Consider the following 15430-nt stretch of genomic DNA (forward strand, 5'->3'; position numbering starts at 1 on the left):
CATCCACGCACAATAAATCCTTTGTGAGTAGTAAATTGCCAATAGAAAAGAGGCCGACAAGGTTCACCACAAATTGGTTTTTAGATAACGGAGTGATGTCAGGTTTAAATTCTCGTAAACAAACGCTTATGTCATTCGGATGGCGCGAGTTTCAAGCATTTAGATCACGTGAAACGTCATTAGGTGATCGCTTGCAATGACAAAATGGCGGACGTTCTGCCCCACATATGGAAGAATTTATAGCAATTTAACAAATTAAAATAAATCTCAGAAAATTAACATTACTTTAATATTATTTCGAATATTAGTAATGATTTATTCATGATTGAATTTCTGTTCGCTTAATTTTTTATTACGATAAATAGCTAAAAGGGAGCTAATTTATCAAACTGATTTATTTTAAGATGGTTAAAAAATTACACTGGTCTCCATTGGTTTTGTTGCCCTATATATGAAAATTATTTTGGGTCCATTTATGCACACCATTCTTGAAACTGTCAATTTGTTAGATTTGTCCTGATTTTTTTAAAATCCTTATTATAATTAAAATAAAATTTTTAACAAGAATTATAATTTATTAAAATCTTAGATATATGCAAAAATCATGAAAATACGAGCACATTAAGAACTTTCATGAACATATTCGTAATCTAGGCACTTGAAAACGTAAAAATTTTCGTGGATATCCAGGGCAACAAAAAACCTTTTTTTTATAGAGCTGTATTATTTGGCGCTTTAAGAAATGAGTTGCTTTAACGCCAACAACAGCTTTTTGAAGACAAGTAACTATGTCTTGTGAACTCAATACCTCGGCTTAAGGAAGGACGCTAAACGACATGATTCCTCAACAACACGCCAATCTTAATAAAACCTACATATGGAGTCTAGATTGTAGACAATGATTTCTTAACCACGTCAGCAAGGAAGAACCTTCGATAAATTAAGAACAACACTTTTCTACGACCTCCCCGCCCACTATCTACTCTGTGGTAATATTTACCCACGCGTGATTATAATCTGTAATCATTATCTGTCATTTAAATTTATTAAATGTTTCGTTTGAAATTGACTCAGTTATCAGAAATTTAGATATCAGCTGTATATTTATGATAGAACTGGTTATCGCCCGTGACTCCGTCCGTGTTGTATTAAAAAACATAAATTCTGCCAGACTATCGTCTACATCTGTGGCAAATTTCATGAAGATTCGTTGAGTTGTTCCGGAGATATCTTCTAACAAACATCCATCCATCTATCTAAACTTTCGCATTTATAATATTAGATAGATTAGTAAGATTATTTTCTGTGGATTTCAATTTCTGTGATACTTGTTTTGATACATATCGGCATCCCTCACATTCTATTTTTAGCTGACTTCAAAAAGAAGGAGGTTATCAATTCGACTGTTTTTTTTTATTTTTATATATAAAGCACACACAACTTTTTGGTTTGGTTTACATTGTATTCTCTCTTTTTAATTTTTTGTACTTAAAAAAAACTAATATGGTTTATAAATATATTTAATTTATATTAAAATTAACATTAGTACCAAGTCCGAAGAAGAGCGGAGCTTCCTAACGCAGGCATTTGTTTGCTTACCAGGAGACTCCAGCATACTAATTACAACCATTGTATTTTTTACCGAATAAACTATTTTGTATTTTTTGTAAGAGTTACTTCGAAACCTACAGAAGACTTTTGTATTTTTCCTAAGTAAATATAACTGGGTGTTATTTCGTCTAATGAAATCTAATAAGAGTATCGTAATCTACTTAAAGGTTAAGGACTCGTCTATTTCTCGCCCACCTGGCACCGCGACAGGCCGCCATGACAAATTCGCGTTAACCTTTCAGACCAAAACCTATATTAAGATAATCTGTTAACTTAAAAATAAACTAGCTGTCGCCAGCGACTCCATCCGCGCGGAATTAAAAAAAAGATAATTAGCCTACGTATTCTTCCAGACTATGTTCTACATATGTGCCAAATTTCATCAAGATCCGTTGAGCCGTTCCGGAGATACCTTCAAACAAACATCCATCTAAACATTATTGTTTCGAATTTCGAGATTCGAAATTCAAAATTTCGAGATTATCGAAGTGACAGGTAACAGCTGTTAAAAGTTAATGTGATACTTGTCTTAAGATTAATAAGTTTAATTTAAAAGGGATTTTTGTTATCCATAGTAAGTGGACCACACAGTACCGAACAGTTTAACAAACATTTTAAAGTGTGGGCGCGACGCCATATTGAAATGAAAGTATATTACAATTCGCTTATTATAAACTTTGTAGTCATCGGGACAATGAACATATGGTTACAATACAGATGTATGTAAATTAAGACAGGCCAACCGAAAATCAGCTTTTTAGATATATAACTGAAGTAAGGGGGCTGAAGTTTAAATAACAACTGCTTGGAGAGTAGGTATTTTTTTAAACAAGTTAGAACTAAATTTTTTTTTTCTTTTTACAAAGACGATAACCGCAAAGATTTAACAGAAAATTTGTAAGTATATATTTTTCATAAACCATCAAAAGTTATAGAGCAATTTTAGCTCTACATAAAAAACGGAGAATTTGTTAGTAGTGATCATCTATTGGTCGAAATTCGATCATGAATCATAATGAAAGTGTTTTATATATTTCATAAAAATAGCTTTTTGTACTTCTTCTCCACATTAACTTCAACTGTCTTAAATTTTATATTCATCTCCTAAAGCAATTCCCTTCAAAAAAGGTAGGTACGAAGTTATCGCTTCGTGTTTTAATATATATATGTAGATGGCCGTGTCTAAAATGTTCTAATGTCTTCATTGCAATCGCGTTGCGTTGCGAATTTCGCGCAGCTTTGGCGCCATCTTGTCGTCGTCTGGTGAGATCTGTGTCGATGCGACTTATGTACTCGTATCTACTTAGTTTACTTCACATATGCCAGTATTTAAAGGAAAAAAATAAAACTTACAAATTACTTACTGTAATATCAATAAATATAACTAATTTTTCTTTAAATCACCAAATCACTCAAATTATTGAGACCAGAATTTATTAAGTACGAAAGAAAATATACGACGGTCTTCACGTAAATTTCTATTTTTATAATGTGACGTAATCGCAAGGTCTAATATTAAAAAATAAATATTCGACTGTCTATAAATGTGGGATTAAAACCTTCTAATTCCAAACATGGCTGACGTCAACGGCACAATGGTTTAACGACATAATCGCAGACGAAGTCGGGTAACGACCGCTAAAACTAACTAACCTATTTACACTGTTATAGGGTGAATGAAACTAAAAGCTATTTACTAGTATAATTACTAAAATTCCAAGCCGTTTCAAGCATACATTTTAGGTTAATTTGGTCATAGTATTTCTTATGAGAATACTTGAAAGACTTTTTTGTGAAGAATCCATTTGTGAATTTATGTTTTAGTTCATTCAAAGAGATATAATGTCGCAATCTGAGTCTTCTAATGGCCAATAATGAAGCCACTAAGTGTACATTTACGAAGAAATCTACACTAAGTGGTTTCTAAAGTAACAAAGATAATATTTATCTTTTTATATCGAGATATTTATTACTCTAAAGCAAAGAGAATGTTTGCTTAATTGTATGAATGTGGAAGAGGGAGAAATATGTCAGGACCACATCAAATGGAAGACGAGACCCATGAGGCCGTAAATGTGTACAGCCCATAACTTTAAGACGTACTAAAACTGTTACCAATGCGTCTTCCAACAAATGACCTTGTTTCTTTCATGTTTTTCTTAAATTTCGCTACAACAACATAAATTATCAACTGTACAATGAGTCTGCTTTCGATTTTAATGTACACTCGTTTTATTGCAAAAAAGACATCGTGTATGACATGTATGTATGTGTAGGTATGTATTGAATGTTTGCAGAGAGTTTTGCAGCCGCCTGGCGCTTGGTAACGAGACACGCCCGTGATAATGCGGACTTTTGGACCACAAAGGCGTAGCTACGTTACTATGGAGTTGGATTTTTGTTTTATTTGAGATTGATGAAAATAAAGAGGTTAATTCGTTTCGCGTGTATATATGTGGAATTGTGTGTGTATAAATCCTCTTGTACACTAAATAACTGTACCTATTTTGACCAATAAGGTTGTTGTAAGATCTTTACTCTGCTCCGGAGTGTATTTGTATTAAAGTTAATCGGGGTTATTGATTTTTTTTTCAGGTAACAACTAATGCATTTTATATGGTTGCATTTTATCAACCGGTTTATGATTGAACTTTATCAAGTGATGGATAACTTCCGATTACAGTATAAGTTATTTTAGATAAGACGTTCGTAAAAATGCATTCGAAACTGAAGTTTCATAATTTGTAAATTTTTACTCCTGATACCCATGTACAAAAAATATTGTTTTCTCTTTCATTTTCCGTGAAGATACAAAATGTTTTGTACATGTGTTTCGGCAGTAAATTTCAAAGTTTAAGATCGAAACCATTTTATTTTGTGTAAAGCGTAAACTTAATTATCACCTGAAAAACTTAAAAAATAATATGTTAATTATGTAATAAAGACAAAGGTTTTTTTTTCATATATACTAAGCGTCACGTTAAGTGCATGTATAATTTGTTATGGAGTCTTCGTAGTAAAAAATATAACTCAGACTTCACACAGAATTTACAATCCTTCAAGTTAATCTTCCCACAAATTATTATTTGTAACTGTTTTTAAGGAAAAAAAACGACCTTGATAATTATTATGCATATCAAGAATAATAATGCTAACAACGTAATTCCCAATTCTATCTGTTACATGACAGTATATAGAAAGAAAAAGATTTATTAAGAAATTAAAAATCAATTAGGAGACGCAAAGTACACTGTCTTAAGCCAAGATTACCAGAATTTTAATAAATAAACTTTTTTATTTCAAATATCCATAGACATATCCATTTAATAGTAACAATTAGAATTGTTTTATCTGTCAAATTTAAATTTGTCTAATATAAATCTTAGTGAGATTTAAGTAGAAAAGCCTCTATCCGTACTTACCAAGCCGCCTTTATTCAGTATTGATCCCGAAGCCCCGTCGAAAATACAGCTACGAAATTGTCTGTAGCCGCCATATTGCTTATACGTACACATAAAATTGCGCACGTGGTCAAAAAATTACAGTTTACTCCGTTTTCGAGTCACTTATCAATAACCAGCTAAGCAGAAATGATAAAGAACGATGGAAAACGTTTATTTCTCTTCTTTGGCGATTTTATTCCAATTTTTAGGAAGTTTTTCTATAAAAGAGGCGTTTAGGCGCCGATGAGATTTAAAAAAGGGCTTTTGTATCTTTTCCTCCTTGCATTTCCTTTCCTAATTAACTGATAAGAACTATTTCTAAGCTGCTACGATAGGTTCCTTCTAAAATCTTCTTAAAGGGCTACAAAGCATTTGCGGTATCACAGATGTTGCTATGGGCGTCGTCGACCTCGAAAAAAGGTGCTCTTGTTTTAAACTATGTAAGTTTTTTGCCTAAATGTTATAGAATTGTTGGTTGACGATGTTCTAATCCTATTACGTAACGTATACGTACCTGGATCTAGAAATATTGAGATAAACAAGTTAAACCCACTAAAATGTACGAAACATAATCAACTAATTTTCTTCAGGTCGCCAATAAGTGTTAACTTAAATTTAGGATAGGAACAAGAGCTTTAGCAAAAAAAATGCTTGGTTTACATCATGACGGTACAATAGGGCAGTAGCATTGGACTGGAATAGACTGTTTTAGCTCGCTGGCGCCAGTTAGTACATTGTACCGGGGTATGCAATCGCTGATTTTAAGAGCTACTATCCTACTGTACTGGTATTATGTAAACTGGGCTTAATGCATTTATTAAACATAGCATTTTATCGTATGATAAATAAAGAATTAAACTTACTAAATACTGTAAACGTTAGTATTAGATAAGAAAGTTTTTTCAATAAAACAATATGTTAAACAGTTTTGGTTAGGTATGTCATAGAAAAACAATATTTTTTATAGTAACATGGTTCAATTTCTAAAGTAGATATACTTTTTATTATATCAAAAAAATATCAATACTATACCCAGTCATCCTCCAATGCCGGCCGGCTGCAAGTGCCAACATAACGGCAAAAACACACCTGGCCCAATAAACACTTCATTGAAAGTATTTACGCTTTGAAATAAAATTATTGTACTTAAAATAAGCCTATTTTTAATTAATATACATATTCAGAAACTTTCTTTGATATATTTTTTAATAATAATAATTAAATTATAAAACGATGACGCCGGCTTTATTGATTTCATTTGTTGGCAGCACTGTAGAAAGTATGCGAGCCTCAACCAATCACAATGTAGCAGCAAAATAAAGGGATGTACTCGGTAAACTCGATAACAGTAGTTCAAAATTTATTTATGCGAAATAAAAATTTGCATTGTACGTACAATTATGAATAGAAGAACTTGACTTTGACTAAAGTTTATTGTAGTAACAAACTTTACATATCATCAGCAGCTTCAATTAGTAAGGTTTGTCCTATTGCTGGATAATATTTTAGAAAAGTAGCAGTAATAACTTGTTACTCGGTGATAGTATAGCTTTATAATGGCAAAATAATTTTTGAAATCAGTCCAGCAGTTTTTGTTTTTCAATTCTGCTCTTTACAATATTAGCATAGACAACTAGGTCAAACTGGTCTACTTTTTTGCTTAACCTAAATCTATCACAATTCTTCCAATCTCCAAGGATTTCGTAATCTTTACTTTTTGGTAAATTGTTATCGAATATGTTACTATGCAATAATTCAATATGACCCATAAATGTTAAAAAACGTCCAAACAATTTTTAGCAACCACTGGTAATGTCGCAATGCGACAAATTTTATCGATAAGATGAGTGGATTTGTTGCCACATCACTACTTCAACCATTGGTTTCGTCGTCGAGTCGAAACGGAACAAGATTATTCTTCAAGTAACCACGGTAGTACGTGGTGCGTGCGGAGCAGAAAAAATATAGTAGTGTTAAGTAATTTAATAAGTTCACATACAAAATGAGGGAAATCGTACACATCCAGGCTGGTCAGTGCGGCAACCAGATCGGCGCTAAGGTAATTATCGACTTTCTTTTGTTTGAGTTAACGTTTCGTTCACCCCGGCTGAGAATCTGCAGCCGGCATTTTGTGACGCCACTCGGTCACGATAAAAAAAAACTGTCTCGATTTAAATGTTCCGTTCTTTTTTCAATATATTTCGAATCGAACTTTTTGTTACACTTATCTATAACAATAAATAAGTTTGTCGATCATGTTGTAATTAATTGTTGGTCGTAAATATTGTAATGCTCAATAATTAAGGTTAGTTCGCTTCGAATATGTTTGATAATACATCAAATTAAGTTAATCGTAACGAATTGAGTGGCAATTGTTATAAATTGCGATGAGCGACCCCGCCTAGTTCGTATCGATCGGATGATGCGAGTCGGTTCGTGCGACTAGTTCCACGTGTTTTGTCGCCATTTGCCATTCCACGGGCCTAATTTCACATTTCCGTACGTATTTTTTCGCATACTGTACTAAAAGATTGCATACATACGATCGGATATCTAGATATAAATTTAACAACACTTCGGTTAACGTCTTATTCTTTTGTATTTCTAAAATAACCCAATATAAAAAAAAAAAAACTATTCAAATCATCTCTTTGTTATTCCACGAAAAACCGTTAACAAAGGGCATAGTTTTTTAAACCGAACCCAAGGCCACAGTTGGCGTCCTATGATAAGGGTCGACCAATCACAGGCCGTCTTATAAAGTTCGAAATTCGAGCCGAGGAAAAAAAAATAACGGAATAGACCATATGGCCGGAAACCCAAGCAGCACAGGTAAAATATGGTTCATTGTTTTTTTTTTATAATGTTTAAATGTCATTTAATTTAAGTAGCCAGTCAATTTATAGTTTTTACAATTAATAAAGCTGAACTATACATTTTTTACTAAATTTTAAAGTTTATAACTTTTTATGAGACTGGCATTGTGCCAGAAACTCAAACTTATTTCCGAATTTAAAAAAACAAAATCGAAGTTAAATTGGAAAAAAAAATTATACCAAAAGATTGCTGCGGAAATGTTTATGCAAATATTCAAATTAACAGTACAATTAGTTTTTTTTTTCTCTGTTGTACAGTAAAAAAAGGTTATAGCAAAATGTAGATTATGTTAATAATAACGGATAATAGGAAGGAAGAGACGTGTGCAGTTCGTTGACCGCCATTTTCTTCCGCATTGGCTAAAATAAGCCTAGTTTACACGAAACTGAACGGTTTATGACGAAACTTAAATGTAAAACGGGCTTTATGACTGACAGTTGTTTATCACCGACAAGAAAGTAGGACGTTGTTAAAAAAAACACCTGGATACATGTAATGCAGCGTTTTATTTTTTAATTTGTTAGAAAAACCATTATTACAATCATTCTAATATTATAAATGCGAATATTTAGATGGATAGAAGTTTGTCTAAAGGTATCTACGGATCGGCATAACGGATCTTGATGAAATTTGGCACAGATGTAGAACATAGTCTGGAAGAAAACATAGGCTACTTCTTTAGATTTTTCTTTATTCCGCGCGGACGAAGTCGCTGGCGACAGCTAGTATAAAATTAAATTAGACAACTCGTCACATACATAAAGATAACTAATTACATCAATTTGTTTGACTCCACTTGATAACTTGTAAGTTACTAAGAGTTTTTAAATTACTTAAGGGATAATAAAATTAAAAGCATTTAATTATAACATTAGTTTATTTTGTATGAGTGTATTTTACTCATAATGAACATGTTTTTGCAGTGGAAATTCATGACTGAATTTGAAGACTGAATTCACTTGGACATTAAACATTAGCAAAAGAAACATTAGGAAAGAAATGATTAGCAAAAAACCAAAAGTCGATTAAACAAAAATTTCAAACCTTTTGTAATTAGATTGAAAAATTTGTCAAGATTTGATATTTACTTAAATTATATTTTTTTTATGAATATAAACTTTATTTCAATTTAGTACAACTTTCTAAATACGAACTTTTAATACTTTCACTTTTTACGTAAGTCTTCAATTACTGAAGATAAAAAAAAAAATTCAGTCGAATTGATAACCTCCTTCTTTTTGAAGTCGGCTAAAAATGGTGGTATTTTTCCAAAAAATCTATTTTGTTATTTAAAAAAAAAACGTAATATCTATAATTTTTTTTTTTAAATTAAAACTATTTCTAAATATTATTTTATTACTTAGTTACAAATACAATAGTTTAATGTGTCACAATTTGAATTAAACGGAAACAATTAATTACGTAAAATAACTGACGCATTAGTCGTTACTATTTATACATCGAGATGCATAAAATGCGTCAAAGTTTTTCAATGTTAGACTTATTTTTTTAAATGTTCATTTGAACGCAATTAGAAGTGTAAATGGAAAATAAAATCAATATTTTCAGTATATAAGAGTTGCTAGACTTAGGTATAAATATACTATATAAATTTAGGGGTATATAAAATTTCATGACAACATTCAGCTACGTAACTCGGCTCGCCGCAACAAATAGTTTCAAACCACAACACCAACATGTTTATCGAATTACAGACATTATGATACTATGAAAATAAATTTTAGTGTGTACATCAATTTACTTACCTCATAATTTTAACATAAAACAAAAAAATACATGTGTAATGGCCGCCATGTTAGAATTAGACGACCGTTTACTTAATTTCGGATTATTGGATTGAAATGAAGGATAGTGTATATAGTTTTAAGGGGACCTAGCACGAAAATTTTCGAGATAGTATTTAAAACGTCTCAGTAACGTCATAAGTATTTATTTATAAATAATCGTTCATACAGACGATCATAAAGTAACTACGTGACAAGTGCACTGTACTGATAAGTTGTGTACTTCAATGCAAGTATCAAGACCACTTTATCTCTCTCTTACGTAATGACTAAAAATAAATAATCTTACAACTGTATTATATTAAGGGTGTTCAAAGAAAAACTATGAAAATAAACTGTAAAAAAATGACTTAAAAAATAAAAAATCATAAAGTTTCCTATGCATCATGTAGGAATTTTCTGCGTTGTGAATTTTTAATTAAGAGATGTTTATTTTAATTGCATTTTAAATCGACTACAAAACGTCAATTATAAATTTACAGTAAACATAATCAAAGAATTGTTTTTTTAAGTGGCCGATTGTCTTTGATCTAAAGATAAGACTTATAATGGAATCACGAAGAAAGAACAGTACCGCGAACGGAAAGTTAACTGTACTTCCAATTTATCTCGTATCGATAAAATATAACGTGTATCAGCGAAGTGTTTTATATTATCGCAAACAACACCTAGTAACGTTGTTCAATATCATTTTATCATAAAAATTACATTCAAATTAATTTTAATACGGGTCGTAAGGCATGTGTTGGCGTTGCCAATTTTGGCAGGTCTGACGATATCGCGACCTATAAAGCAAGATTCTTGGTAGGTCTCCTTATATGGAGTGATTATACAGTACTGAAACATGCAATCTTAAAGCAGCCCGTAAACGGTTGGCTTATGAGTCATTTAAAATAATAAATTCGCTACGATCGATAGCGGAGAAAGCCTGATAAGGCGACCTCGTGAATATGTTAATGTTTTACTGTTTCGGTCACAATTACTATGGTAACCGATGATTCAGACATCACGCGATCCACCCTCGCCTGGTTACGTGTTATTTAAACTTGTATTCCTTATGAACGTTAGCTTTTTTTAATCCTTTATGAATCGCTAAGAAATATATTTTTTATACTAAACGTCAGCACGACTCTACCGCTTACATTTATAGTAATATGCTCATCCTTTTTACAGTTCTGGGAGATCATCTCTGACGAGCACGGTATCGACCCAACCGGCGCGTACCATGGCGACTCGGACCTGCAGCTGGAGCGCATTAACGTTTATTACAACGAGGCCTCCGGCGGCAAGTATGTGCCGCGCGCCATCCTCGTCGACCTCGAGCCTGGCACCATGGACTCGGTGCGCTCCGGACCCTTTGGACAGATCTTCCGGCCGGACAACTTCGTCTTCGGTCAGTCCGGCGCCGGTAACAACTGGGCTAAGGGCCACTACACAGAGGGTGCGGAGCTCGTCGACTCCGTTCTTGACGTAGTACGCAAAGAAGCAGAGTCCTGTGACTGCCTGCAAGGTTTCCAACTCACACACTCCCTCGGAGGCGGTACCGGCTCCGGCATGGGCACACTACTTATTTCTAAGATCAGAGAGGAGTACCCCGATAGAATAATGAACACTTATTCCGTCGTACCCTCTCCCAAAGTGTCAGACACAGTAGTAGAACCTTACAACGCCACACTCTCGGTCCACCAGCTCGTCGAGAACACAGACGAAACCTACTGTATTGACAACGAGGCTCTCTACGACATCTGCTTCCGCACGCTCAAACTCTCCACACCCACATACGGCGACCTGAACCACCTGGTGTCGCTGACGATGTCCGGCGTGACCACCTGCCTGCGATTCCCCGGTCAGCTGAACGCCGACCTGCGCAAGCTGGCCGTCAACATGGTGCCCTTCCCACGGTTGCACTTCTTCATGCCCGGCTTCGCGCCGCTCACGTCCCGCGGCAGCCAGCAGTACCGCGCCCTCACCGTGCCCGAGCTCACCCAGCAGATGTTCGACGCCAAGAACATGATGGCGGCGTGCGATCCTCGCCACGGCCGCTACCTCACCGTCGCCGCCATCTTCCGCGGCCGCATGTCCATGAAGGAGGTCGACGAGCAGATGCTCAACATCCAGAACAAGAACTCGTCCTACTTCGTCGAATGGATCCCCAACAACGTGAAGACCGCCGTGTGCGACATCCCGCCGCGTGGTCTTAAAATGGCCGCCACCTTCATCGGTAACTCGACCGCCATCCAGGAGCTGTTCAAGCGCATCTCAGAACAGTTCACCGCTATGTTCAGGCGCAAGGCCTTCTTGCATTGGTACACCGGCGAGGGCATGGACGAGATGGAGTTCACCGAGGCGGAGAGCAACATGAACGATCTCGTCTCCGAGTACCAGCAGTACCAGGAGGCCACCGCCGACGAGGACGCCGAGTTCGATGAGGAGCAGGAGCAGGAGATCGAAGACAACTAGACCCGCCCCCGTCGCCACCCTGTTACACTTACCTCCCCCTCCCCCCTTACCCATCTGGACCTGCCAGCGTTCTTTGCTTCTGTAGTTTTGTACATGTTTGTAAAGATAGTCCCCGTGTGCGGCACGTGGCGGAGGCACGCCTGCGTCGCGTAGTGATACATTCCCAGTGTTTTCCTGACCGAAGGGCGCTCGCTCGGTTGTTTATTGACTTAAACAGCTCCCCCCCACGACGTGGCCCCTTCGCCACCACTACTCGGTGCTGTGGACTCACTGATGACACAAAAGGAAAAAGATCTTTTGTTTTGATATAAGGCTGAACTTGATTTTTTTAATACCTAAGTTAATTATTAATCTTTGTAACCAGTGTGTTTTTTTTATGTCCGCTCTCACACGTCTGAGACTGACAATCATGTCGTACAATTTTTCGAAGTCGATCAAACTTTTTAATTATTATATTCCAGCTGGTGAATAATAAAATTTAATGATTTTATAACGTTGTTTTATTTTGATGACATACTTGCAACACCATTCGTTTAATAGTTGATAAAAAGAAATACATAAATGGCATAGTTTGTCTATAATCGCTGAAGTACAATTTACTTCTATGATAAATTCTGACTAATTATAAATATTATTTGAAATAGAAACGATGACGTACTTAAATGATTCATTGCAGGAAAAAATATCATTTAATTCCAATTTCGTAAAATACGAACAAATCCAACTACACAACTTCTTATTTCAAAACGTCTATTCTTGTTTTAAATAAACAATAGGGCAAAGACCATGTGGGCCTCAAATGGCATTACCATTTTTATAAATTGATTCATAATGTGTGGGTAGTTATAGACTGCAAACTAAATAGGCAAGAACTACCTACCTACGCTCGCAAAATCACGTCCGCAAGTCAATGTTCTGTTATTCAATTGCCTCTATTGATGTGTTATTAAATAATGTTAGGTTTAACCGACGTATAACTTACCATAATATGTTTGGTCTCAAAGGAAATAAGAAATTTCTGTTGACTCTTAATACCATAAAAGGCAAGCATTTCGACTTTACCTATGCAAATAAATAACCTAGAATCTAGGTAATAAAAAATTGTAGAATGAAAACTGAATATGATCGATAGTATCAAGCATAAAATTATAAGAGATTTTTCATCTAAGGTATAACTTTGTAGTCAATAGGTACTAAATTTGTTAATAAACTGGTTGACCTTTTAGGTGTGCTAACTAGACCAAATAAATTGCTTGAAACCCTTTTGCATAAGGATTCTTAACACCTTCGCGCTTATCATGCAGCTAACTATCGAAGCTTATCAGGTATAATCTTATTGCATTCTTCATTTATATTGCAAAAACTTGTTCCTATACAAAGTGAGATCGCAACCAGTTCATTACCATATATTCTGTACACAGCAAAATAATGAAGGCTTAGCTATTTCCGGTGCTTAAGCGCAGCGACGATACGCCCGCCATATGCTAATTTTGAGGTTATCATTTAATATGACAGCTAGAAAGGAATGATTATAAAAGAAATTGTAATAATACTTGACTCATCTTTTGTTACTTACAAAATCTTATTGTGAAGATGGACGGAAAAAAAACGTATACATGGACAGGTTATAAAAAAATCCGGCAAGTAAGAGTCTGAGAAGTACCATGTAGATTTTGATTCCTTTGTGAATGTCGAGAATTTGCAGTACTGAAACTGAAAATTTTAGAACTGCTGTATCTTTTAATTGCGCTGGCTTAGAAGTTTGGTTTATTCACATTTTGAAGGGACAGTAAACCTGAGTATTTGATATAAATTCTACATTGATACCTCCATGCGTTTCTGAGAAAAAGCGTCTTGACAAACAGACGGACAGAAAACAAAGTGATCCTATAAGTTCTGTATTTTCCTATCGAGTTAAAGAACACTAAAAAGTAGTTATATCAGATGTATTCCGTAGCCAGAAAATACAGATAGACCCACAAATATAACTGTTTTCAGTAACTTGAATGTATGTCCATAAATTAGTCGATATTTTTTTTTTACTAAGTCGTAGGAATTGACGAATACATCCATAGTAGTGATGCAACGGAAGTGTCTTACCGGAACCAGAAACGGAAACAGATGTCAAAAATAAATTTTAGCAGAAACGGAAACGGATGCGGAAACAGAAGTGTAAATAATAATATAAAACATATTTACAAAAATATTTTTTTCGGTAAAAACAGTTTGTATTCGTTTTTAATTTATTAAGGCATTGGATATCGGTGTCCTTTAGCCTTCAATGTATGTATTTTTACTGCGCTGCAATAAGTTAAAATACGCGTTTTTTTTTAATTTATTTTCAGGAAACAAAATTACACTATTTACAAATTAAAGTTCGCCAAACCACTCGTGTTGACAAACGACAAATATATTTCTAATTATATAATGATGATATATTACATGGTTAACACTTATTAAAAAGTACATTTAATAACTCGTAAGTATGAAATAGTCACATTTTGCCAGTTGTCAAATTTTATATGGACAACAACTAGACAGTTTACTCCAGCAAGAGAAACTGATTGTTTCAAACAGCAGCAGAAAATATTATGCGCTTAAATTCACAAAATAGTACGTAAACAAACAAATGCGACAAGTGCCGAAAGGCCGCGCACGGACTGCGCGTCTCTCGCCGCGCATTTAGATCTCTCAGCCGTCGTAAAGTTCCGTTTTATCTCCGTTATAAAAGTTGCGGAAACAGAAACAGAAACGGATGTTGAAAAGCACGCGGAACTTCCGCACTTGCGGAAACGGAAACAGACATCCGTTGCATCACTAATCCATAGGCAATTCTTTTAGCTAGAAAGTTAATCACTTTGTGTTCGGAAAGTAAAACGGTGTAACAGTACTTAAGCCCTTTTTTAATTTATGCTAATTAAGCCTCGTTAAGATCCCGTTTCATGCATGGACAGTTATGTTACGCCTTCCACTAATTGATCAGGAACGTGCGAATTTTAACAAACAGTGCCAGATATCTCGACTTCGACCAGTGAAATACCACGAACTCACAGAAGATAGGTGTGAAAGTTTTCTGCCTTTCGTCTAATGGGTGCATTAACATAGACATTATTATTTGTTACGTCTATGGCCTGAACTGAATACATTGCTTTCTCACCTGTCAAAATAGGCTAAATTATTTTAGAGGGAATATATAAAGAGCTTTGAATATAATTTTCTTTGGTATAGAATACA

The 15430-nt window shown here is 34.7% G+C and overlaps 1 protein-coding gene across 1 annotated transcript; it reads left to right on the top strand.

The window, feature by feature from the left end:
• Positions 1 to 6958: 6958 nt before the first annotated feature.
• Positions 6959 to 12275, top strand: LOC106716409 (tubulin beta-1 chain). Its single transcript, XM_045684597.1, has 2 exons — positions 6959 to 7113; positions 10910 to 12275. The coding sequence occupies exons 1-2, from the start codon at positions 7057 to 7059 to the stop codon at positions 12194 to 12196; spliced, it is 1344 nt and encodes a 447-aa protein (XP_045540553.1). The 5' UTR covers positions 6959 to 7056; the 3' UTR covers positions 12197 to 12275.
• The last annotated feature ends 3155 nt before the right edge of the window (positions 12276 to 15430 follow it).

Source organism: Papilio machaon, chromosome 26 (genome assembly GCF_912999745.1).
Source record: "Papilio machaon chromosome 26, ilPapMach1.1, whole genome shotgun sequence".
Taxonomy (NCBI): Eukaryota; Metazoa; Arthropoda; class Insecta; order Lepidoptera; family Papilionidae; genus Papilio; species Papilio machaon.